General features: G+C 64.3%; 1 protein-coding gene across 3 annotated transcripts; it reads left to right on the top strand.

Annotated features, from left to right (window-relative positions):
• Positions 1–736: 736 nt before the first annotated feature.
• Positions 737–20,788, top strand: KCNQ4 (potassium voltage-gated channel subfamily Q member 4). 3 transcript variants are annotated; one of them, XM_056332097.1, is made up of 15 exons: positions 737–1,039; positions 10,917–11,007; positions 11,722–11,848; positions 11,958–12,133; positions 12,216–12,341; positions 12,452–12,562; positions 12,721–12,816; positions 13,071–13,159; positions 14,463–14,618; positions 15,750–15,794; positions 17,374–17,591; positions 17,715–17,817; positions 18,107–18,238; positions 18,434–18,569; positions 18,687–20,788. In XM_056332097.1, the coding sequence occupies exons 1-15, from the start codon at positions 825–827 to the stop codon at positions 18,903–18,905; spliced, it is 2,040 nt and encodes a 679-aa protein (XP_056188072.1). In that variant the 5' UTR covers positions 737–824; the 3' UTR covers positions 18,906–20,788. The 3 variants fall into 3 exon arrangements, with proteins under 3 accessions (XP_056188072.1, XP_056188071.1, XP_056188070.1); XM_056332096.1 differs by lacking the exon at positions 14,463–14,618; XM_056332095.1 differs by lacking the exon at positions 15,750–15,794.
• The last annotated feature ends 1,059 nt before the right edge of the window (positions 20,789–21,847 follow it).

The following is a 21,847-nucleotide window of genomic DNA, read 5'->3' as shown; positions in this document are numbered from 1 at the left end:
TCCGTCTGTGGTTTGGGGTGCTCGTTCGCGGGATGCTCCGTACTCTGTGGTTCGGGATGCTCACTTGTGGGATGCCCTGTCTATGGTTTGGGATGCTTGCTGGCGGGATGCCCTGTCTATGGTTCCGGATGCTCACTGGTGGGATGCTCTGTACCCCATGGTTTGAGATGCTCACTCGTGGGATGCTCCATACTCTGTGGTTTGGGATGCTTGCTGGCGGGATGCCCTGTCTGTGGTTTGGGATGCTCACTGGCGGGATGCCCTGTCTGTGGTTTGGGATGCTCACTGGCAGGATGCTCTGTACCCCATGGTTTGAGATGCTTGCTCGTGGGATGCTCTGTACCCGTGGTTTGGGATGCTCGCTTGCAGGATGCTCCACACCCCGTGGTCCAGGATGCTCACCTGTGGGATGCTGCACACCCCGTGACCCGGGCTGCTCGCCTGTGGGATGCTGCACAGCCCATGGTCCGGGCACTCTCTGCCCGCTGCTGTGTGCGCGGGAGCTCCCGGTCCCCAGGGACCTGGTGGGGAAGACCCCCCAAGCCGGGCCGGGGGCTGACGGCGGGGCAGCCGGCACTCCTGCCCCTCCACCCCCCGGGGGCTGCTACGGGCGCGTGTGCGTGCCCGGCTCCCACCCCGGCGGAGCCCCGGGGGCGGGGGCCAGGTACGGCGGGGCGGGCCGGCCCCGGCGGGGCGGCGGCGGGGGAGGGCCCGGCGGCGGCGGCGGGCAGCTAAAGGCAGGTGGCAGCGGGGAGCGGGCCCGGGGGTCCCGCGGCGGCGGGGCCATGCGGCGGGCGGCGGAGCGCTGAGGGGGGCGCCGGGCCATGGCGGCGGCGCTGACGGCGGTGCGCACCGAGGGCGCGGAGCCGCCCGGCGGGACCCCCCCGCCCCGTCGCCGGGGGCTGCTGGCGGGGCCGCGTCCCGGGGCCGCCGCCCGCCCCGCCGGGCCGCCGCGCTGCTGCCGCCGCCGCCTGCAGAACTGCCTCTACAACGTGCTGGAGCGGCCCCGCGGGTGGGCCTTCGTCTACCACGTCTTCATGTGGGTACCGGGGTCGCGGGGGGCGGCTGCTCCGGGGGGCCCGGGGGGACGGGCGGGGGCCGGGCGCTACCGGTGCCCGCCGGAGCGGGGGGAGGGCGCGGGGAGCAGCGGGGACCCGCGGGGCAGCCCCCCTCGGGGCGAGCCCGGGCTCCACCGGGGAAGTTTCTCCCTGAGGGGTTGGCGGGGGGCGGTTGCGGCGGGGCCGGTCCCGGCAGCGGGGCCGGTGCGATAGGAGCAGCGCGTTGCGGGGGCGAGCGGCGGAGCCCGGGGCTGGCGACCGGCCCCGGGGGGCTGGCGACCGGCGGGACCAGTGGCCGGCGAGTGGGGAGCCCCGGGGGGCTGGCGAGCGGCGGAGCCCGGGGCTAGCAAGTGACCCCGGGCGGCTGGCAAGCAGGGAGCTCCCATCTGGCGAGTGGCGGGGGGCTGGCGAGCGTCGGGGGCTGAGTCCGGTGGCGGATTCGCGCCAGGCTGCGGTGCGAGGAGGCTGAGCGTGTCCCCGGGGGATGGGACAGGGTCCCGGGGTGGCCCAGGGCCAGTGAGCCCTTGCCCAGGGCACCGGCAAGGAGCCTGGCACAGGACATGGCACAGCCCCTCACTGTGTGGGCCTGGGGTGCAGCGGGGGTCTCTGAGAGCCTGTGGGGAGCCCTGCAGGGGTGACGGGGACCCTATCCTGTGCTGTACATGTAGCAGTGGTGGGACGCAGCAGGAGTGCCAGCCCAGCACCCCCGGAGCCACACCTGGATGGGATGGGGGAAAGAAAGTGGGGAGTGGGTGTTCTTGTGCAAGCCGGCAGCTGTACCCTGGGAGCTGTGCCCGTTCCTGGGTCACGGCTGCTGTCGATGCCCAGCTCTACCACATCCCTCTCCAGCGATGGAGCTGGGGATGCTCCCAGGTGCATGTCTGCTCCCTGCCCTGGCTCACTGCGGTTCTCTAGGCAGCGCGGTGCTGCTCCGGCTCTCCTCGCCAGACCTGGGCATCCCATGGCTTCTGCAAAGCGGAAGCTTCTCCAAGACGTGCGGGCTCAGCTGGAGGCTGAGCTGCAGGGAGGGAGGGAGGCTCCGTGCTGGGGGGTTGTTCTGGGTACCCCAACCCAGGACCCCCACTCTGCTCCAGCTGTGCGGCTGGGACAGCTGGGACACCACCGCTCCCTGGCCGGCTGCAGCCATGGGGGAGGAGGTTCTTTTTTCCGCCCCGTGTGTGCCAGGCGTGTGCACCGTGCCCCACCGTGCTGGGCACAGACCCTCACCGAGAGCGTGAGCCAAAAACCTGCCTCTCTCTCCGCACTCGGGAGCGGTAATGCGGTGCTGAGTTGTTAGTGGGGTGTGTGAGCTAGAGCTCGTTAAGAGGCAGGAAAGTGGGTCTTGCCTAAGTTAGCACATTGAGGTGGCAGGATGAATTTGTCACTGGATAAGAGGGCACCTGAGCTCCCGGGGGAGCTGGGAGAGGAGCCCGAGGCCCATTTGTAACGCCTGCGACACCTCCGCAGTGTGCTTCGGCAATAATACCTACGCTGCAAATACTGCCCTCGAAAGAGCTTTTCCTGCAAGGAATTGGTGATGGCAGCCAAAACCTCCTGCTAGGGGAGGGGGATCAGGCTTTTTTGCATAGGCACTAGCCAGGCGCTGGAAGAGAGATGCCCCTACTCGTCCAACGGCTGAGACGCGTGCGCCCGAGTGTCCTCCACCAATTCTTCTTCCAGACCTGCGCATGTTTTGCCCCAGAAACAACCGCATCGGACCAAGCAGCTCCCCTTGCGGAGCCCACCGAGCCCCAGTTCCCTCCCCAGCTCTCAGGACCTGGGCTTTGCCCTGCGTGGGCAAGATGCACAGCAGTCGATAGCAGGAGCAAATCATCTTAATTAAGCGTTTAATGTTCGCTTGCTGGCTTAGTTTGACGGCTGAGGTGTGCTACAAGGCAGGCAGTCCTGCCAGGGACCCCCTGCATCCTGTGGGGAGATGCTGCAGTGGGTGCAAGGTGTGGATGGCTGTTCTGTGCGGACTTTCCTGTAAATATTGCGAATTTCTGGCTTCTTCCAAGTTGCGTTTGGTGGGTTTTATTTTGCTCTCCTGCAGCAGATGGGAGCTGCTAAGCTGTTGCAGTGCTGGGGTAGTGAAGTTCTTGGGGATGATTCATGTGCCTCAATACCTGAGGGGGTTTTAAAAAAAAAGAGGAGGAAGGTGTTACCCCTGTTTGGGGGGGAGATGGAGGCAGGGGGGATATGGAGCCCATGACCCAAGGTTGGGGCAGTGCTGGTCACAGGACTGAGTCACGGCTGCGTGCTGCCTCCCCCTGAGCAGCCCTGGCTCCGAGACAGGGCTGAAAACTGCTAAAATGGAAATACCCGCTGAGAAGCGAGGCGCTTCCCTCCCCTGAGCAGTCGGTGTCGGGGAGCATGTAGCTGGGCTGAACTGATACCGTTTATTGGACAAGTTCAATCTCTTTCTGTCGGCAAATTTATCCCAAATAGCATCCTGCCCCCCACGCCTGCTCTGGGCTGGGCTGGTGCTGTTCCACCTTGCAGGATGCTTTGGTGGCTGCACCACTGACCCTGAGCCGTGCCAGGCATCTGCCTGCAGCCCTGCCCGATGGGCTGGGGGGGCTCGGGGCTGCCGCTGGGCTCTGCCAAGATCCCTCGAGCCCCCCGTGCTGGGTGTCCCTGCAGGATCCCGTGCTCCAGCTCCCGTTTGCAGGAGGGGGACGGTGTGAGGGTGGGTGCCTGTGTGGGTGTAAAGCTGGGGCTGAGCTGTGCGGTGGTGGCTGGCCGTCCCCGTCCTCTCCAACCCCGCGCTGACCGTGGCTGGGCCGTGGAGGCACGCGCTTGGGCTCAGCTGGCTCGCCGGGCTTGCAAAGCTCTGCCTTGCCCTCTTGAAATGAGAATTTCTAGCCCTGGAGCTTACAGAGCAAAACTGGGAGTGTGACCAGAGCGTTAACTTAAAGGCTTTAGAACCAGAAGGCAAAATAAATATTTCATTTTCCCATCTCCCCTTAAGCAAATGGGAAGGCTGCTCTCATACCCAGCTCCTGCTTTTTGTCGTGTGCAGCTGTCGGTGATAGCCGCGCTCTGGGCAGAGCTGCTGTGGGCTTCTGCCCTTGGTGTGGGCATCGCTGCCAGCCTGGCCCTGTGGCCACGTTCCCTGTCACCTGAGGGGTCTCCTGCAGCCTGGAGCTCCACCGGCCAGGCTCCCAGTTCCAGCTGTTCCCGGCTTCTTTGCGGCTTGTCCCTGCAGCCGGGCTCGCTGGCACCCTCTCCCCATCTGCCAGCCCCCCCGTCGCACATGGCCAGTGGCTCTCGGTGCTGCTGCCTCCATGGAAGCCGGGCTCCGGGACCTCGTGTCAGTGGTTATGGAGCTCCTGGGTGCGCCAGAAGCTCAGCTCAGCTCTTTTCCATTTCCTAGAGGAACGCTTTAATAAGGAACAGTCTGACCTGGAGCAAATTAGGGAAGACTGAGCTGACAGCACCGGTAGCATCCTACAACCCCCTCCCTGAACCAGCAGTCCCCGTGCCGGGCCAGCCAGCTGCCTCCCCTGCCTGCTGCCGTTGGCAGCACCCCGTTAGGTGCTGCTGAGGTTTTATTTGCCTTGTGAAAGTATCACCCTCCACCTGCCTGGGGTGAGGCGGAGAGGGGAGTGCAGGGCTCGGGGGGGTGCCCATCCCTTGCCGTGCGTTGGGTCCCCGTGTCCGTTGTGGGGGCAGAGGGGTGGCAGCTCCCGGCAGTGCCCCGCAGCAGCCCTGGCACTGGGTGAGCGATGCCAGGGACGGGCTCTCCCTGGCTCTGGCCAGGCGCCGCAGGGCCGTGGGAAATCCCTGCTGGCTCGGGGCAGCGGGATGCTGGGGGGGTGATGGGCACAGGGCAGTAGTTGGCGGGTCCCCCCCCATGCACCGGCCAGCTGCTGGCCAGGGACCAGGCTGCTGACAGCTGGGCTCTCCCGGCACTCCTCTGTGCTCAGGTCCTGTTCAGGTGGTGGGCAGGATGGCTCAGGACCCCTGCTGCATCCCGGCCCTGCTGTGGCGCAGGTGGCTCTCCTGTGCTCCCCGATCTCCCCGCATCCCTCCATCACCACTTGGCAAGCGGGAAAGCGCTTTCCCCGCCGTGCTGGGGTCAGCGCCTGCAGCAGCTCCAGCCCAAGCCCTGGCCATCCCACCGGGGCCATTCGATGGGCTGGAGCCCCGGAGGGTTTGCAGGGAAATTGCTTCATCCCCTGCATTACCCTTGCTTGGGAAAAACCTCTTCTATTAAGCTCCGGAGTCTTAATTTGCTGTCGCTGGCATCTCCCACAGGGGCTGGGGTGGCTTCCTATCTACATGGCCAGGATAAAAAGGGCCGGGGAGCCTGTGCCCGCTGGAGCCGTGCCCTTCGAGCAGGGGGGCTCTGCTCACGGGGCTGCCCCCCTCACCTTGCCCAGGCTTGAAACGGGAGCTGCATTTGGGGGAAATGCCAGTGGGAAGAGAAGCCGGCACAGCAGTTTCCCCAGTCTGATGTGGTGTCACCGGGGCATAAAATTAAGCAACTTTGGCGCAACATGAAACTGTACATTGATTTTTCTTTTTTTTTTTTTTTTTTTTTTTTTTTTTTTTATCCTCCTCTCCTCTCTTGCTGGTCCCATTGGACCCCCACCCCAGCCCAGAGCAGGAGGTGCCAGTTTGAGTGCCTGAGACTGGCCAGCCCTGATGGTGAGGATGGGGGGAAGCCCCACTGCTGGGGGGTGCAGGGGTGATGCTCGGTCACCCTGGAGAGATTTCGGTTATTTGTTCCCTCCAAGCAGCAATCCTGGGGGCGAGGGCTGGAGTGGGGCCGAGTGAGCACCCAGACCTGTCCCCTCTGCCTGTGGGTGCTTCTGCCCCCCGTGCAACGCATTTGGGGTCTCAGCCTGCCTCAGCTTCTTGAGGCCACTTGTGTCCCTGTGCCCCAAAGATCCCTGGTCCCCCGGGGAGTCCCCAAGTGCTGGAGGGTGGGGACAGCCCTGATCCCTCTCCTGGGGTGCAAGGCCCATCGGGTCCATCTGAAAACACACTGGTTTTCTTTTCCCACTCCCTTAAGCCAGCTCTTTGCCAGATGATTCAAGAGCAAAACTATCTCGGCAGCTCCGTGTGAGCGTCTTGGCAGCCTCCGCAGGAGCCTTGTGACCGTGCTCCCCATGGGGACTGCGGGGCCAGGGTGCTGGGGGGCAGTGGGTGGCACGGGGGTGTGGGCACGTGCAGCACAAGGGTGATGGGTGATGCTGGCTGCAGGTTTTGGCTCCTGCTCACCGAAGCACAAAGCTGTTGGGGCCATCGGCTCCTGTGCGCTGCGGCACGTCATCTGGAGCTGCTGCAGTGGGTGCTGCTGGGTCCGTGCCATGGGTGCCACCGAGGAGGTGTGCAGCCTGCAGGCAGGCTCCTCATCCCAGCCCTGCTTTTAGCCTGTGCCAAGGTGCCGGGAACACCCTGTCCTGCCTTCATCCCCCCAGGACCCCCGGGTCTGAGGGCGAGGAGGGCTCTCACAGCAGCACCTTTCCTCTCCTGGTGCTGACAACCAGGTCGTGGCCGGGCTCTGAGCGCATGCTGGGGTCTGCGGTGCCGGTGGGGCTTGGCTGGCTCCTGGCTCCAGATCTGGTTTCCCTGACCGTGGGGAAACGCTGGGTGCTTTTCTGCTTCTCTGCTCTTTTGCGCTGCGGGCAGAAGCACAGCGCGGGATGGACCCTGCCATGGTTACGGACGCAAACAGGCCCACTACACCCTGGTTATTTATATCCCCCGGAGCAGACAGGCTGCCTGCTCCACCTCTCCTAAAGGGTTGCTGGGGCGAGGGACAGGGGATTTATAAGACATGCTGTTTATACAGCTGCAGACAGCGCTCGAGGAGCTGAACCTCGCTGCTGGAGAGCGAAGCACTGTCCCCATCCCTGTCCCCATCCCCACCAGAGCTGGGCTTGGGCAGTTTTGGTCCAAACAGCCATTTCCCACGGTGGCACAGCTTGGGGGTACAGCCTGGCTGGGCACCCAGCGCTGCCCAGCGCCATGCTGGGGCCAGCCTTGGCAGGGGAAGGCAGCCGTGCCACTCGGCAGAGGCTGTTTGCTCGCTCGTCCCCTGGCTCAGCTGTTTATCGTACAGCGTGTGCTATTTTCCTTCCGCTGAGTTATTGCCGGACTGGCAGCGCAAGGCTGCGCCCCCAGCCTGGGGCTTCCTTGCAGGGGGGGAGCAAAGCGAGTGAGGGGCTAGCCCTGCCAGGGCACGGGGGTGCCCAGCGTCACCCCCACTTTGGACCCTGGACACCGGCTGCTTGCTGGGGCTGGGGGACGCAGCCACCCCACCGCGCGGGCTCTGAGCATCACTGTCCCGTCTGCTCCGGGATGCCGCGGCTTTGCCTGGGCTATACCGGGGTGCAGCCCGTTTGCCCAGAGGTGTTCAGGTGGGCACTGGGTGCTGTCTGGTGCCCCCTTGCCCAGCACCACTCCTCACTGACCTGGCCCCACTTTCTCCAAGCTCAGCAGCTTTCCCGGCTCACCTGTTCCTCCACCGGCACCGTGCTGCCGGTGCGGGCAGGAGCATATGGCAAAGTCCGCTCTAATGAAGATTAATGTGAGGAGATTTGCCTTCTCCGAGCCGGACCCCCCGCCGGGTTTTAATTATCATTTGGGGGAGGCGTGTTCCTGCGGGCAGGCTTTGCTTCTGGAGGGGTGAGAGCAGCCAGAGGGGTCCCGTCCCTGTGCCCAGGCTGCCAGTGGCACGTCCCCTCTGGCGCAGGGATGTGTGTAGGCAGCGAGGTGTGTGGGCCACGGTGGCAGCCCCTCGGGGAGGGGGCTGCCAGCTGGTGGGGGCTGGCGATGGCAAGTTTCTTGGGGAGAGCTGATGCACCAGCTCAGCAACAACAGCATCTGCTCCCTCCATCCTGCAGGACCCTGGTGCAGGGGAGCGGGGGGGCAGCAAGGCTCCTGCCCCACCATCTCCGCCCAATCCCCATTTTCCCTGACAGCACTCCCCCCCCCCCCCCCTTTTTTTTTTATTGGCCCCACTTGGTGGGTGGGAAGCACAGTGATTTTGGGGGGAGTGCGCCGGTGGGGAGCCTGGCACTGCCAGCACCAGGCAGTGTGTGATGGAGGGTGGCTGAGCCCTTGGTGCGGGGCAGAGCTGCTGAGAGCAGTATTTGTGCCCCAGAGGGAGGACTGGGGGGGGGGGGGGGGGGGGGGGATGGCTGGATCCTGGCTGGTTGAGCTGCCTTCAGGCATCTGACCCTTTCCCTAAGCCGCTTAGGCACTGCCGGCAGCGGGACGGGGCATTTGCCCAAGGCTTTACAAGTTAATTCCTAGCAGGTGATGTGTTCCCAGAAAGTTTCTCTCCCAGCCAGCCCTATGGGGCCTCGCATGCCCATATCCTTCACCGAATCCTGTGGGATTCCTGGCGGGAGGCGTACCCACCCCAAGGGTGCAGGTTTCCATCGCCGCCCCAGTGGCACAGCTTTACTGACCAGCGACGTTGCTGGCGGTGCTGCTGTGGGGACGGGTGACGAGTGGGGCTCCGGCTGGGTGCAGAGGCACCGAGACTTGTTGCTGCTCGAGGCAGGGCCACCCACAGCGTGTCCCCACGGGAACAGTGTGTGCCCAGGCACCACAGATCCCCCTCCCTGCTCCTTGGACGGAGCGAGAGGCACAAATCTTAGCAGGCTGGGAGGTTTCTGCCTTCTCCTCTGCTTTGTGCTTCACTGCCCGTGTAATTGCCTGCTAAATCCTGATTGTATAATCTTTATTGCCGATGATGCACGAAGCAGAAGGGCTCTGCCCTGGGCTGCTCCACCAGGTCTTGTTTTGCTCCTCAGACCAAGGCTGTGGCCAGGGGGCCGGCGACCTGCTCGGTGCCTGCTCCGTACTGGTACGGGCAGGATGGGGGTACCGCTGTGCCCGGCTGTGCTGCCAGCTGTGCTGGAGGAGTTAATGGCAGAACTGCTGTGTTGGAGGAAAGGGGCTTGATTAATAATTCAGAGGGAGAAGGAACTGGCTCCAGCCTTCTGCCTCGAAGATGGGGAGTGCCTGGGAGAGGAGCATCATCCTCCGCAGCGAGGGCACGGCTGTGGCGAGGCTGCAACACCCCCGGCCCCTTCATTCTTGTAGCTGGCATGTGGTGTGTGGCTCTGGTTCTCCCTTCTCCCTGCACTGGATCCAGCCCTTCTCCCGTTCCCTGGGGTTTCTCTGTCATCAGTCCCATGTCCAGTTTCCCCTCCCAGCAGTTTTGGGGAAGGGGACCTACCTGTACCCTTTAGGCTGGGTGCTATCTGCCTTGCCCCACTGTGGGACTTGGCAGTCCCCCCATGCCATGATCAGGGCTGCAGAGCCCCCAGCCCTACACAGCACAAACTGTGGGTTTGGTGGGTGCGTTCGGTGGGTGGGTTCGTGTGGCCCTGGGCCATGCTCAGCCTTGTGGGGACCCTCAGCTCCCCCCACCCCCAGCACTCAGGGTCTGTGCCGGGTGGTTCTGCAGAGGGCACAGAGCATCATCCCCTCTGCCCTGCATCACCGAGTGCCTCCCTGCGGGTCAGCTCTGGTTTCACTCCTCGGCCAGCCTGAACAGTCGGTTCGGCTGTACAGTTCTGCATCAGCCACAAGAAGAGACGGGAAAGTCCTTCCAAGCAGGTATCAGGCAGCATCTCCCAAGCTGAGCCCCCCCGGCTCTCTGGAGCATCACTGACAGGTCCCTCAGGCATTGCTCCCCATGGGGGGATGGTGCTGGGGGAGCCAGATGGGTGCCCACCAGCTCAGGGACAGGGTGCCTGGGCCACCTCGCTCACACTGCTGGCCTCAGCCTGGCTGCCCCCGTGGTGCCTCCCCGCGGCGCGGTGGGGCCGCAGTGCCCGTGGGGCTGTGGGTGCCCGGACCCCCTGTGCTGGTACAGAGCTGGCTCTGGCGGAGCAGTGGCCCTTTGCACACCATCACGTGGGCCAGTGGCACAAGCCCTCCGCTTTCCATTTTTAGAATCGCTGGATCAGGGGAAAAAATGTATTTTTGGAGTTTCATTTGCTTCAGCTTCTATTTTTTTCCCCCCCTCCTTATTTTAAATGGGCCAAAGCCCCTCGTGTTTTAATCCATCTCTGGGGACAAGTAGCCCCAGAGCATCTCCCTGTTAACTCTCCCCCGGGTCGGCTGTTCCCAGGTGGCCCCTGTGTCCCCAGCAGGTCCCCACGGTGGCGGTGATGCTGGGGACACTCAGGAGAAGTTCTGGTCCCCTTTCTGCAGCAGGAGCAGCACCCTGCTGCAGTATGGGACCCTCTGTCTCGCTCCCTGCCTTTAATTAGCAGTTGTTTTACCCGGGCAGAGGCTGCAGGGCTGCAGCAGAGCCTGGCACTGAGCCCCGTGGCCGCTGGAGCCTGGTCCTCCTCCTCAGTGCCTGTGGGCAGCCCGGGAACGTGCTGTGCCACCAGCCTGGGCTGGCACATGGGTGCCACGCGGGGCTGGTCCCCATCACTGAGGGGACCAGTGGGAGTGATGTGCCCTCTGGGCACGGGGCTTGGGGGGCAATATGTGACCCCGGGCCCTGCCTGAGGCTGGGCAGAAAGCCCAGAGGGATGTGCAGGGAACGGAGGGGTCCCACGTGGGCTCGGTGCCCCGGCCCAGGGAGGTGCTACCAGCGCTGGGCATCCCAGTGCCATGGGCAGCCTCGGGGCAGGCAGGCTTTGGGGACAGCCCTGCCCCCACACCCACGGGCAGCAGCTCCTGCGCTCCCACGCTGCTCCATGCCACCATCTAGGGGCAAAGTGTGTCCCCAGCGGCTCAGCCACAGCAGGCGGGGGTCAGGCTGCGAGTGGGAGACAGCACTGCAGGCTGGGCTCCCCCCCGGCTACCCCCACTGCAGGCTGGGCTCCCCCCACAGCTAGCCCCAGTGCCCATGCCAGCACACTCTTGTTCCAGATTCCTCCTCGTCTTCAGCTGCCTGGTGCTGTCGGTCTTCTCCACCATCCAGGAGCACCAGAAACTGGCCAACGAGTGCCTCTTCATCCTGGTAAGCGGCGAGCAGGGCTGTTACTGGGACTCCCCCTCCCACATTACACCTTAAGAAACTCGGACAAGATAATGGGAAAAACCCTTCTGACCCCTTCCCCAGCCCAGATGTCACTATCGATGGTCGGTGTTAACGATGGCAGCCTCTCCAGCACCTTGGGGAGAAGCTTCAGGGTGGCCCCGCAGCTGCAGGTGTCCTCGTAGCACGGGGTGGCCCGTCACCGCAGCCACTGGAAAAGGCAGGGCAGGAGGGGCTAAAAAAGGCAACTTTCCCCCAAACTGTCAGAAACAGCTGATGCTGGAGTTCTTCTGAGTGATGGAGACTAATTTGGGAAGGTCCTTGTGACTTTCCCGCAAGTAAGCGGAACGGGGGCTTGTTTGTGCGAGAGGTAGGAGGACAATGCTGACGGCGGAGGAAAAGGACCCAGCTCGGTGTGAGCTTGGCACAGGTAGGAGAGCCGGGCTGCTCAGACAGGCTCGACGACTGTGGCTCCTGTCTCGCTGCCCTGATTCCCCCAGGATGGCTGACTTCAGCCAGGGCTGTGTTGGGGCGGTGGCCCTGGGGGGACACCATGCTCCCCCTTGCACCATCATCAGCACCAGAATGTCATGTCGCACCCCCACCCCAAAGCCGTCCACCCAGCTGAGTCCCCCGCGCTGTCCTGCCCCTGTCCTCCCCACCTCACCCTCCTGCCCCTTCTCTCCCCCCCGGCAGGAGTTTGTCATGATCGTGGTGTTCGGCATGGAGTACATCATCCGCGTCTGGGCGGCCGGCTGCTGCTGCCGCTACCGGGGCTGGAGGGGACGCTTCCGCTTTGCCAGGAAACCCTTCTGCGTTATAGGTATGGGAGGGGGCGGTTGCGGGGAGCACGGAGATTGGGGACTTGCCGTGTCACCCATGCCGCAGATCTTAAAGAAAAGCCCATACCCCTCACCCTCGCTGTCCCCTAGATTTCATCGTCTTCATCGCTTCGGTGGCTGTCATCGCTGCCGGCACCCAGGGCAACATCTTCGCCACCTCGGCACTGCGCAGCATGCGCTTCCTGCAGATCCTGCGCATGGTGCGCATGGACCGTCGCGGCGGCACCTGGAAGCTGCTGGGCTCTGTTGTCTATGCCCACAGCAAGGTGAGGATGCGGGGTCCTGGCTTGGCCCCCCACGCCCTCCCCCTGCTCCCCAAAGCCCCTCTCACCCCCCGTGCCCCATCAGGAGCTCATCACGGCCTGGTACATTGGCTTCCTGGTGCTCATCTTCGCCTCCTTCCTTGTCTACCTGGCTGAGAAGGATGCCAATGCCCAGTTCGCCACCTACGCCGACTCCCTATGGTGGGGCACGGTAAGCTTGGCCACCGTGGCCCCCCAGCCCCGGGAGGGGACGAGGAGGGTGAGATGGGGCCACGGGGGGGGAGCTCCCTCCAGGCCTCTCCCTGCTCTGCCCCTGGGCAGGTCACCCTCACCACCATCGGCTACGGGGACAAGACACCGCAGACATGGCTGGGACGGATGCTGGCGGCTGGCTTCGCCCTGCTCGGCATCTCCTTCTTCGCACTGCCCGCCGTGAGTAGGACCTGGGAGGGTCTCCCTGCTCCTCCTGCCCTGTGGAAATGGGGGCAAAGGGGCCAAATCCACCCCTGTGGTGGGGCGGTCCTCGTCTCTGCTGGCTGGTGGTGGCAGTGTGGCCAGCACTCACAGACCCCGTCCCCTCCTGTCCCCAGGGCATCCTGGGCTCTGGCTTCGCCCTCAAAGTGCAAGAGCAGCATCGGCAGAAACACTTTGAGAAGAGACGGACTCCAGCAGCAAACCTGATCCAGGTAGTGCAGGGCTGGCGTGTCCTGCCCCATCCCTTCCCAGGGATGCTCCGCTGTCCCCCCTGCCTGCCTGCCCCTGCCTGCTGCGGGCAGGACCCAAACGCCTGACCCCACATCTGGCAGCTGGCTCCTTTGGGCCACACTCTGCCCATGGTGGCCAAGGGGGGTGGAGAGGGCCAGCGTGTGGGGGGGGTTGTCTTGCCTCCTGACCCCCCAGGGGCTAATCCTGATGTCTCCGGGCTCTCGCTGCCCTGCAGGCTGCCTGGCGCCTGTACTCGACGGACATCAGCCGTTCGTACCTGACAGCCACGTGGTGTTACTACGACAGCCTCCTGCCCGCCTTCAGGTAGGCAAGGTGCAGGCGAGGGCTGTGGGGGTCCAGGGGGGTCCTTGTGGGGCCCTGGGCTGACGAGCAGTCTGGGCAGCCCCTGCCATGGGGGTCCACGTGAAGCCGCTGAGGGCTCAGTGGGGTTGAGCATCCTGGATGCCCTGCTCAGCCCTGGGACGCTGGAGCGCCAGCACAGCATCTGCCAAAATGCCCAACACCCTCCTCCATCCTCACCATCACCCCAGCCCACAGCACCGGGCACCCATACCACCCTGTCCCCTCTCGCCCCATCCATAGCCTTCCTCCAGCACCGCCGCAGGGAAGAGGATGATGGTGCCACCAGCTGCAGGGACCTCGTGCCTGGGGCGATGGCACTGCAGCTGGCCAGGAGCCGGCTCTGAGCACGGTGGCAGGATGGACCCGGGCGGGGGGGTCCAGTGGGGAGCCCCATGCCCCATCCCTGCAGCGCTTTCCCCTCCTGTGGCCTCTGGGATGTTGCCGCTACAGGTGGATCGAAGATTCTCGGAAGCTTTTCTGGATGCCTTGTTGGTTCCCATCACACCAGGGTTTGCCATGTGGTCCTCCTGCCGGTGGCGCGGTGTGCCACAGTCCCGCCCTCCTGCCTGCCTCTGCCTGCGTGTCCTGCCCCTGCTGCAGCCATGTCTTCCTTTGCAGTGACAAACTCATTGTTCTCTTTCACTCTTTATTTTTTCAAAGACAGGGCTCTTAACAGCTGGTCCCTCTGGTCCCTGGCTGAGATCTGGCTGCTCATGTGTCACCGAGTGCAGTGCTGGGCTCCCCCAGCATGGGCATCGCGGGGGGGGGGGGCTCTGCCGACCCCTCCTGCTGTGCTAGGAGCCATCTCTCCTGCAGCAGGGAGCTGAGATAGGGCCAGGCTCCATCCCTGCTGGGTCTGAGCTTTCCCCTCCTGGCTGCTCCAGCTGTGCCCAGGCCCTCAGACCAGATGGTGGCAGGTCCCCCTGTCCCCACCCCGTGGCAAGGGTGGTTGTCCTGCCTGTCCCTGGCCTGACCCATCCTTCCCAGCACGGTCTAACCCCTCTACTGGTGGCCAGCTTCTGTGGGACCCTTTCCCAGCACCGCGGCCCCCAGCACCATCACTCCCGGGTGTCAGCAGCACCCGCTGCCAGCAGCGCTGGCTGGAGCTGTTAAGCTGTCTTTTGAAAGAAACCTGCTGGTTTTTCCTTCTTGTTTTGCTTTGGTTGCACAGAGGAGGACACAGCTCTGCTCAGCCTTGGTTTGCTCATCTCATTTGCTTTGGAAAGCTTAATTTATCCATGTTTTTATTTAACCCCAACCTCAGAGAGCTGGTCCTAATGTTTGAGCATTTACACCGAGTCCGCAACGGAGGATTTAGGAATTCAGAGGTGAAAAAATTGCCTGACGGAGCCCCACCGCCTTATCACTCCTTCACCCCTGGCCAGAAAAGCATCAGCCCCGCCGCTTGTTCAGGGGAAAGGTAGGAGGGTGCAGCCCCACAGCCCCACATTCTCCCTCCTCTCTGTCCTCTCTCTGCTCATCTGTGTCCACCTGCGATGCCACCGTGGTGCCCGTCACCACCAGACTGGACCCCAGTGGGGCAGCCCCCAGCTCCTCTCCCCACTCAGCACTGTGCCAGGGCACTGATCCTGCTCTGCTGCTGGCTGCTGGCCCGCCTGGTCCCTGTGGACGGATTCTGGTCTGTGGTACCATCCTGAAGCCTCTTGCAACATGCAGCTCCACCTCGCTGCCATTTTTGATGCGGCCACAGCGCCGGGACCTTGCCTGGGGTAGCCAAGCGTGGCTGAAAGTGGCCCTGCAAAAGCAGCGCTGCAAGCCCGGTGGGGCTGGAGCTGTGTGGCCCTGCTGGAGAGCCAGGCAAGGAGCAAAACCCGGTTCCTGCACTCTGAGACAGGCTTCCCGTGCCTGCAGTGGGAAGTGGAGATGCTGAGCTGCCCAAGTGCCAACGAGAAGAGACAAGAGGGTTCGAGGCTGCTGTGCCGCTGGCGGCAGCTGCTCTGCACCACGTCCCCGGTCCCTCTGGCTGAAGAGCATCCTGGAGATGCCAGCATGCCACCACACACAGCTGCTGGTCTGCCGCCCAGGGGCCCCAGCGTCAGGGTTAGGTGGGGAGTGACGGCACTGCTGCTCCGGGGCATCGTGCCTCAGTTTCCCCTGTGATGCCGGAGAAAGGGCTGCAGGAGGTCTGGCGCTGCGAGGGGATGTGCCGAGCCGTGGGGCTGCGGCTGCCCTGCTGCGGGCGCGAGGCTAAGGGGGACCTGCTCCCCCCACCAGCCCCGAGGTGAGTATGAGCCTGGGGGGCTCCTCCCTGCGGCAGCACCAGCCTGGGCTTGGTTTCCTGGTAAACAGCCAGGAGCTGGCAGGGGAGGGACTGCAACCCCCTGTCCATCCCACCCTGATGGGGAGCCTGAGCCTCCCCTCATCTTCTCCACAAGCATCAGCTCTCATAACATCTCATCTTCTCTCTCTTCTCCCTTCTCCTGCTCACCCTCCTCCTCTCCATCCCTCCAACCTACCTCCTGCTCACCCTCCTCCTCTCCATCCTTCCAACCTACCCCCAAACCTTCTGTGCCCCCCATTCACCCCCAAGCTGGAAGGAGGAGGATGTACCACCCCACAAGTGCTTACGCCTCAGGTAACGTTCGCCCCCGGCAGTGGCCGCAGCGAGCGGGCAGGGGCCGGGGGTCTGCAGAGCACACAGCTGCTGGGCACTGTGCCATCACCAAATTGCTTTTTCCGGAGCTCCATCGCTGAGAAACCGGACTTCCCTCCACAGGGCAGGTGTTAGTGTTTATGCAGGACCTACACAAACAACTTTACTTGTGCTTTTTGCCTCCACAGCGAAAGTGGGGACCGTGGCCAGGGCTGGTGCAGCGGGAGATGCTCACCGGCCGCGGGCAGGGACCCTGCACCCATGCACGGGGGTGTGGGCATGCCCGGGGGGTCGGGGACATGGTGGCCCGGGATGCTCCTCTCCCTCCCAGCTATGGGCTAACTCTCGTTTTCTCCTGTGTCTCTGCCCTGACCCTCCAGCCCGATCTTTAGTGGTAAGAGGAGGCTCTTGCGGATGTGGGGCACGTGGAGACGGAGGTACTGCGTCCTGGCCGCCTGCCTGTCCCTGCCTGCTGCCTGTGGGGCAGAGGGGGTGAAGGCTGGAGGGTGATCCTCCCATAGGGCAAGGGGGTCCGCATGGCCTGGGCTGAGCCAGCTGTCCCCTGCCTCAGTTTCCCCCTCTGTGCAGCATGGATGAGCCCAGCCCGCTGGCCGTGCTAGGCTTGGCAAATCCAACAACGGCAAACCGAGGCACCTGGATAAACCCCATCCTATGTCTGTCCTGCAGCCTGATCCCCTGGGATGCAGCCCTCCCCGTCCTGGTGCCTGCTGCAGGGGCTTGTGGCAGCCCTGCCTGCCCGGGACCCCCCTCACCTGGTGCCCTGCCTGTGCCCCTGCCTTGCCCTGTGACTCCTGGCCCAGGAAAGCTGGGGGGTCCCCCCAGCACTGGGGGCTCGGGGACCCTATTGTGCATCAGGTGTGGGGTTTGCTCCGTGTCCTCTGCCGCTTCGGCTTCCTCTGCTTGTGGTGCTGTGCGTCTGCTTGGCCTCCTTGCGTGTCCCGGGGATGCTGTGGCCCCACGTCAGGCAGCACCAAATGGTGGGTTTGTGTAGGTCCTACATAAACGATGCCTGTTGTTTCCCCCTCCAACCCAGTGGAGCAGCTGGTGTCAGGAGCAGAGCTTGTGTTAGGGCAGGAGGGGGGCTGCTCCGTGAGCCTGAGTTAGGTGGTGCAGCCTGGAGGAGGAGGAGGAGGATGAAGGGACCTGTCTGAGTGCCCCAGGATGCCCCATGTTCCCTGTGGGGCCAGTGGTTGCTGTGCCGGTGGCTCTACCCTGTGTCCTCCCTGCCGCCGCCGTACCTGCCTCCCTGCTCTCCTTGTCTGTCTGTCTCCTCTTTTCTCTGCCCTTAGGGGGTGGGGGAAAGATGTTTAAAGGAGTAACCCCAGAGCTGCTCCTGCAGGGGCTCGTGGTACCGCCTGCTGCTGGCCTGGCTCATGCCCGTTGCATGCCAGTGGCTCTCCGTGAGCTCGGCACAGCCAGCCCCGTCCTCATCCCCACTGCGGTGGGCACAGTGTGTGCCCGCGCTGGGGGTCTGCTCCCTGCCCTGTCCCCCCCAGAGCCTGCTTGCCTCTGATGCTGCCCACCCTGCTCTCCCGCACAGCAACAAGATGGGCATCAAGGAGCGCATCCGGCTGAGCAGCTCGCAGCGGCAGGGCAGCCGGGGCCGGCAGCACCTGGGCCCCCCCCTGCACCGCTCCCCCAGCACCGAGGACATCCCCGAGGCCTCCAGCCCCACCAAGGTGCAGAAGAGCTGGAGCTTCAATGACCGGACCCGCTTCCGCGCATCCCTGAGGCTCAAGCCACGGACCCCGGTTGAAGGTAAGCCCTGTCGGCGGGGTCTGGGTCTGGCTGGGGGGTCATGCTGGGGGGCTGCAGGTGTTTTGCAGGGCACGGGGGGACAGCCCTCAGTCTCTGCCACCTACCCACTCTTGGCACCCACAGCTGACTGCCCGCTGGAGGACAGCGGTGAGGAGAAGAGTTCCCACTGTGACCTGACCTTTGAGGACATCATGCCACCGGTGAAGACCCTAATCCGAGCTGTCAGGTGAGATCATCCCCTCCTGCATCCCCCAGCATACATCCTGCCATCCCCAGCTCCTCTGCAGCTCTTGGCCCTTGGGGATGAGTGGATGTGTCTGGAGAGCCCCAGTCCAGCCCATGGTGGTGGCCGAGCCAGGCAGGGAGAAGGGACAGCTCCTGGGTCAGCCACCCATGGGGACAGTGATCCGGACCCTGGTGCTTTGCACGCGCCCCCTGCTCACCCTGCGGGTGCATAGCCCCCTGGGCACCCCGGTCTTCCCAGTGCCCTGCAGCCAGCCCAGGTGTCCCTGCAGGATCTTGAAGTTCCTGGTGGCCAAGAGGAAGTTCAAGGAGACCTTGCGACCCTACGATGTCAAGGATGTCATTGAGCAGTACTCAGCTGGCCACCTGGACATGCTGGGCAGGATCAAGAGCCTGCAGACACGGTGAGCTGCCCTGATGGTGATGGGGGGCTCTGGGCCACCCTGGGTCTTCCACTGCTAGCCATGCCTATGGGGACGGGTGCTGGCCCATCACGATGGGTGGGACACGTTCCCAGAGCCCCGTCCCCATCCCTTGTGGTCTCACACGCTGTCTGGTCCACTGGGAGTGACAGGTTGTGTCCCTTCCCTCCCTGCCAGCGTGGACCAGATCGTGGGCAGGGGGGCCCTGACTGTGGACAGGAAGATACGGGAGAAGGGGGAGAAGCCGGCGCTGGAGACAGAGCTGGTGGACGAGCTCAGCATGATGGGGCGTGTGGTCAAAGTGGAGAGGCAGGTCAGGAGGGGACGGCCCTCGGGGAGCGTGTCACTGTCCCATCTGCGGGATGGGGGAGCGGGGACCCCCGGGTCCGGGGGGGGGGGGGGACCCGCTCAGCCCTGCCCGCCATTGCAGGTGCAGTCCATCGAGCACAAGCTGGACCTGCTGCTCGGGCTCTACTCCCAGTGCCTCCGCAAGGGCTCCACAAACTCCTTCAGCCTGGCTGCCGTGCAGGTGCCGCCCTGTGAGCCCGACATCACCTCCGACTACCACAGCCCCGTGGACCACGAGGACATCTCGGTCTCTGCCCAGACCCTCAACATCTCCAGGTCGGCCAGCGCCAACATGGACTGAGTGGGGAGGCAGCGGGACGGATCCTGCCAGCGTGCAGCCGGTGGGATGGGATGCTGGGATGGGGGGGCAGCAGGGCATCACCCAGCCCTGTCTAGCCACGTCCTTCACCGTGTTACTTGAACCAAGTCTTCCTTTGCGGGGGGCACGGCTGCAGCGAAATGCCAGCTCTGGGGCTGGGGTGGGAGCCCGTGGCACTGCGGCATGGCCAGACCATGCTCCTGCCCTTCCGGGGGGGTGAAAGCCCCCCAATTCCTGGGGCCTTGCGTGCTCCCCAGCCATGGTGGGGATGCTCCAGGCTGGCCCCATCCCCTGGGGTTTGGGTCGTACCCCCAGCCCCAGCCCTCAGGACCTGTCCAGCTCCCCAGTGGGGTCCTGCCTGGTCCCCCGGAGCCGAGCCGGGGCCACCGCCAGCTATGCAAGGCTCCATCTCCCCTCCGCTGCCAGTGCCGAGCAGGGGCATTGGGGCATGACCCAGTGCGGTTTCAGCTGCAGCACTGGGTCAGGGCAGCGGCAGGCGCCCCCCAGGCTGGGGAGTGGGGGGGTCTGTCCCCCCTCACCGTCCTCTGCCTGGGTTTTTTCCCTGCTCGCAGCGCTGCTGCTGCACCTGCACTTCTAGAAGCACAGCAGAGCCTTCTGCCTGCCCGTGCATGCTCCCAGGGCAATATATATATAGAATATATATATATATATTTATGCAATAATGTCTTAATATGCAACACCCCCGGGAAGAGCAACCCGTGGGGACTTAGGCAATAAGCAAACCCCCCTACCAGCACCGAGGGCTGGATCCTGCTGCCCATGGGGGCCCACCTGGGTGCTCTGGGAGCTTGGGGCTGGGTGACAAACCTCTGCACGAGGGTGGCCCAGGGGCTGGGCTGGGGCTGTGGAGGAGGGAGGGATGCAGGCACGGGCAATGGGGACAGCGGTCCCCAAGGAGCATCCCTCTTGTGTCCCAGGCTCCGCTTTTGCTTAGAGGATTTCTTCCCTGCTGGGTCCTGTGGTGCTCAGTTTGTCCCTCCCCATCTCCCCATCCCCTCTCTGGTCCAGGGAGCACGGGCCGGGCTTGAGGGGGTGACTGCCCGGTGGGGACGGAGTGGTGTTGGCCATGCCTGATTGCATGCCACTTGCAGCAGAGCCATGGCAGCTCCTGTGCTGTCCCACTCCCCTTCGCTGCCCCAACCCCAGCCCTGCAACTGGTTTCCAGTCCCACAGCGCTGGGCTGAGCCAGGCTGGAAGCAACTGTGGTAGTGCCAAAGTTTGCTGAGCTGGGGCTGGCTCCTGCTCCCGCACAGCCGGGGGTCCTGGGGGTCCCGGTGCCCTGTGGGGCTTGGCGGTGACACCTGCATCGTCACAGCCCCGGGATCTGACCTGGGCTGGCAGGGACCCACCGATCCCCTCACTGCCAGTGCAGCCCCTCTCTGGGCTTCGGATCGTGGGATTTGCAACCCCCTTTCCCAAGCCCCCCTGTGCCTCTGCTCCTGGCAGCGGGTACCCCCAGTCGTGCTCGTTTTTCTTGCCTCGTTAGTGCATGTGGCCAGCGCGGGCCATGCCGGAGCCGCTTGCAGCCTCCCTGCTGCTCCTGCACCACCCTGGTCCCCTCTCCTCGCCCCAGGGGTGCCTGCCCCCCCCGGCTCGGCCGTGGGGCAGCAAGGGGATGGCTGGGTGCCGTGGGTGGGCAGGTGGTGGGTTGGTGTGTGGGTGCCGTGGGTGCCCGGCTGTGGGGCGAGGGTGCATGCGACAGCTTTGCCCGCAGCCACGCACAAGAACTAACCCATAGGACCCTCCCCGGAGCTGGCTGGTCCCCGCAGACCTGCCCAGCCAGCGTTAGTTACCTCACTTGATTAAATTATTAACTTATTTGTTTCATTAAAATTTGGAGTAGAGGCTGCCTGCCTGCCTGCTGTCTCTCTCCCGGCTCTCCCGAGAGGTGGCACTCCAGCCCTGCCGCCGGCCAGGGGACATGGGCGTCCGGCCAGGGGACATGGGCGTCCGGCCACCTCCCTGTGTGTGTCCCCCTCAGGCTCCCCTTGAGCCATAGCAGCCCCCCAGAGTGTGAGCAGGACCCCAGCTCTGGCTCAATTGCCCTCCCCAGCCTGGGGGCTTCAGGCCTGATGCCACTGCGGAGGGGCCCGTGCCCTGCTTTTAGAGCCCAGGGCTGGCAGGGGGGAGGGGGGTGTCATGTCCCATCTGCTTCTTCAGAAGTGTCACGATGTGTCCCCAAACGGGGATGACACTGTGATGGTCCCAGGGCCATCCGAGGGGAGGGGAGGCTGTGAGCCCCCTTCCCCAAGAGACCACAACCCCCTCAAGGGACAGTAAAGCCTTCACCCCATCCCTGCTTGCTGGCACCCCATGGGGACACGTCCCCCAGTCTGCAAACATCAGGGGGGTGGGGGGGGGGGGCCCTTTCCGCGCCGCCCTGCCTGGTGCTGGCTGAGGAGGAAGCCAGGGCTCACCGCAGGTCAGTCCCTGCCTTTCCTGGCTGCATCTTGCCAGCAAACCGGCTCCTGGCTCTTCCCGGAGCTCTGGGCTCTGCCGGGCCAGCACCCCACTGCCCAGCTGCACCGGCCCCACTGCCTCCAGAATTGTCCCAGCCTGCTGGGACGGGGGTCTTGGGGTGACTCCAGTCCCTCGGCCCCACCGATTGCCTGGCATGTGATTCCTGGGGAACCTCAGCTGCCCCCAGTGCCAAGCACATCCAGCTTGGATATGGTCCCAGGGCTGCTTTGAAGGGGGAGCCAGGACACGGCAGCACCCGGAAAGCCGCGCATGGGTGAGCTGTGCCATCACAGTGCTGCCCCAGCTCTCCCAGCCGGCCGGGCAGACTTCCAGGGTGGGTTTGGAGGATGCATCTCTGCAACAGCGGTGTCTTCACCTTGCCACGGGGTTGCACATCACCGGGGGTGCTCCCTCTGCACCCCACCAGGATGGCGGCATGGTGC

This window comes from Falco biarmicus, chromosome 3, assembly GCF_023638135.1.
Source record: "Falco biarmicus isolate bFalBia1 chromosome 3, bFalBia1.pri, whole genome shotgun sequence".
Taxonomy (NCBI): Eukaryota; Metazoa; Chordata; class Aves; order Falconiformes; family Falconidae; genus Falco; species Falco biarmicus.
The sequence above is the reverse complement of the archived record's forward strand: the minus strand, read 5'-3'. Positions and strand labels throughout refer to the sequence as shown.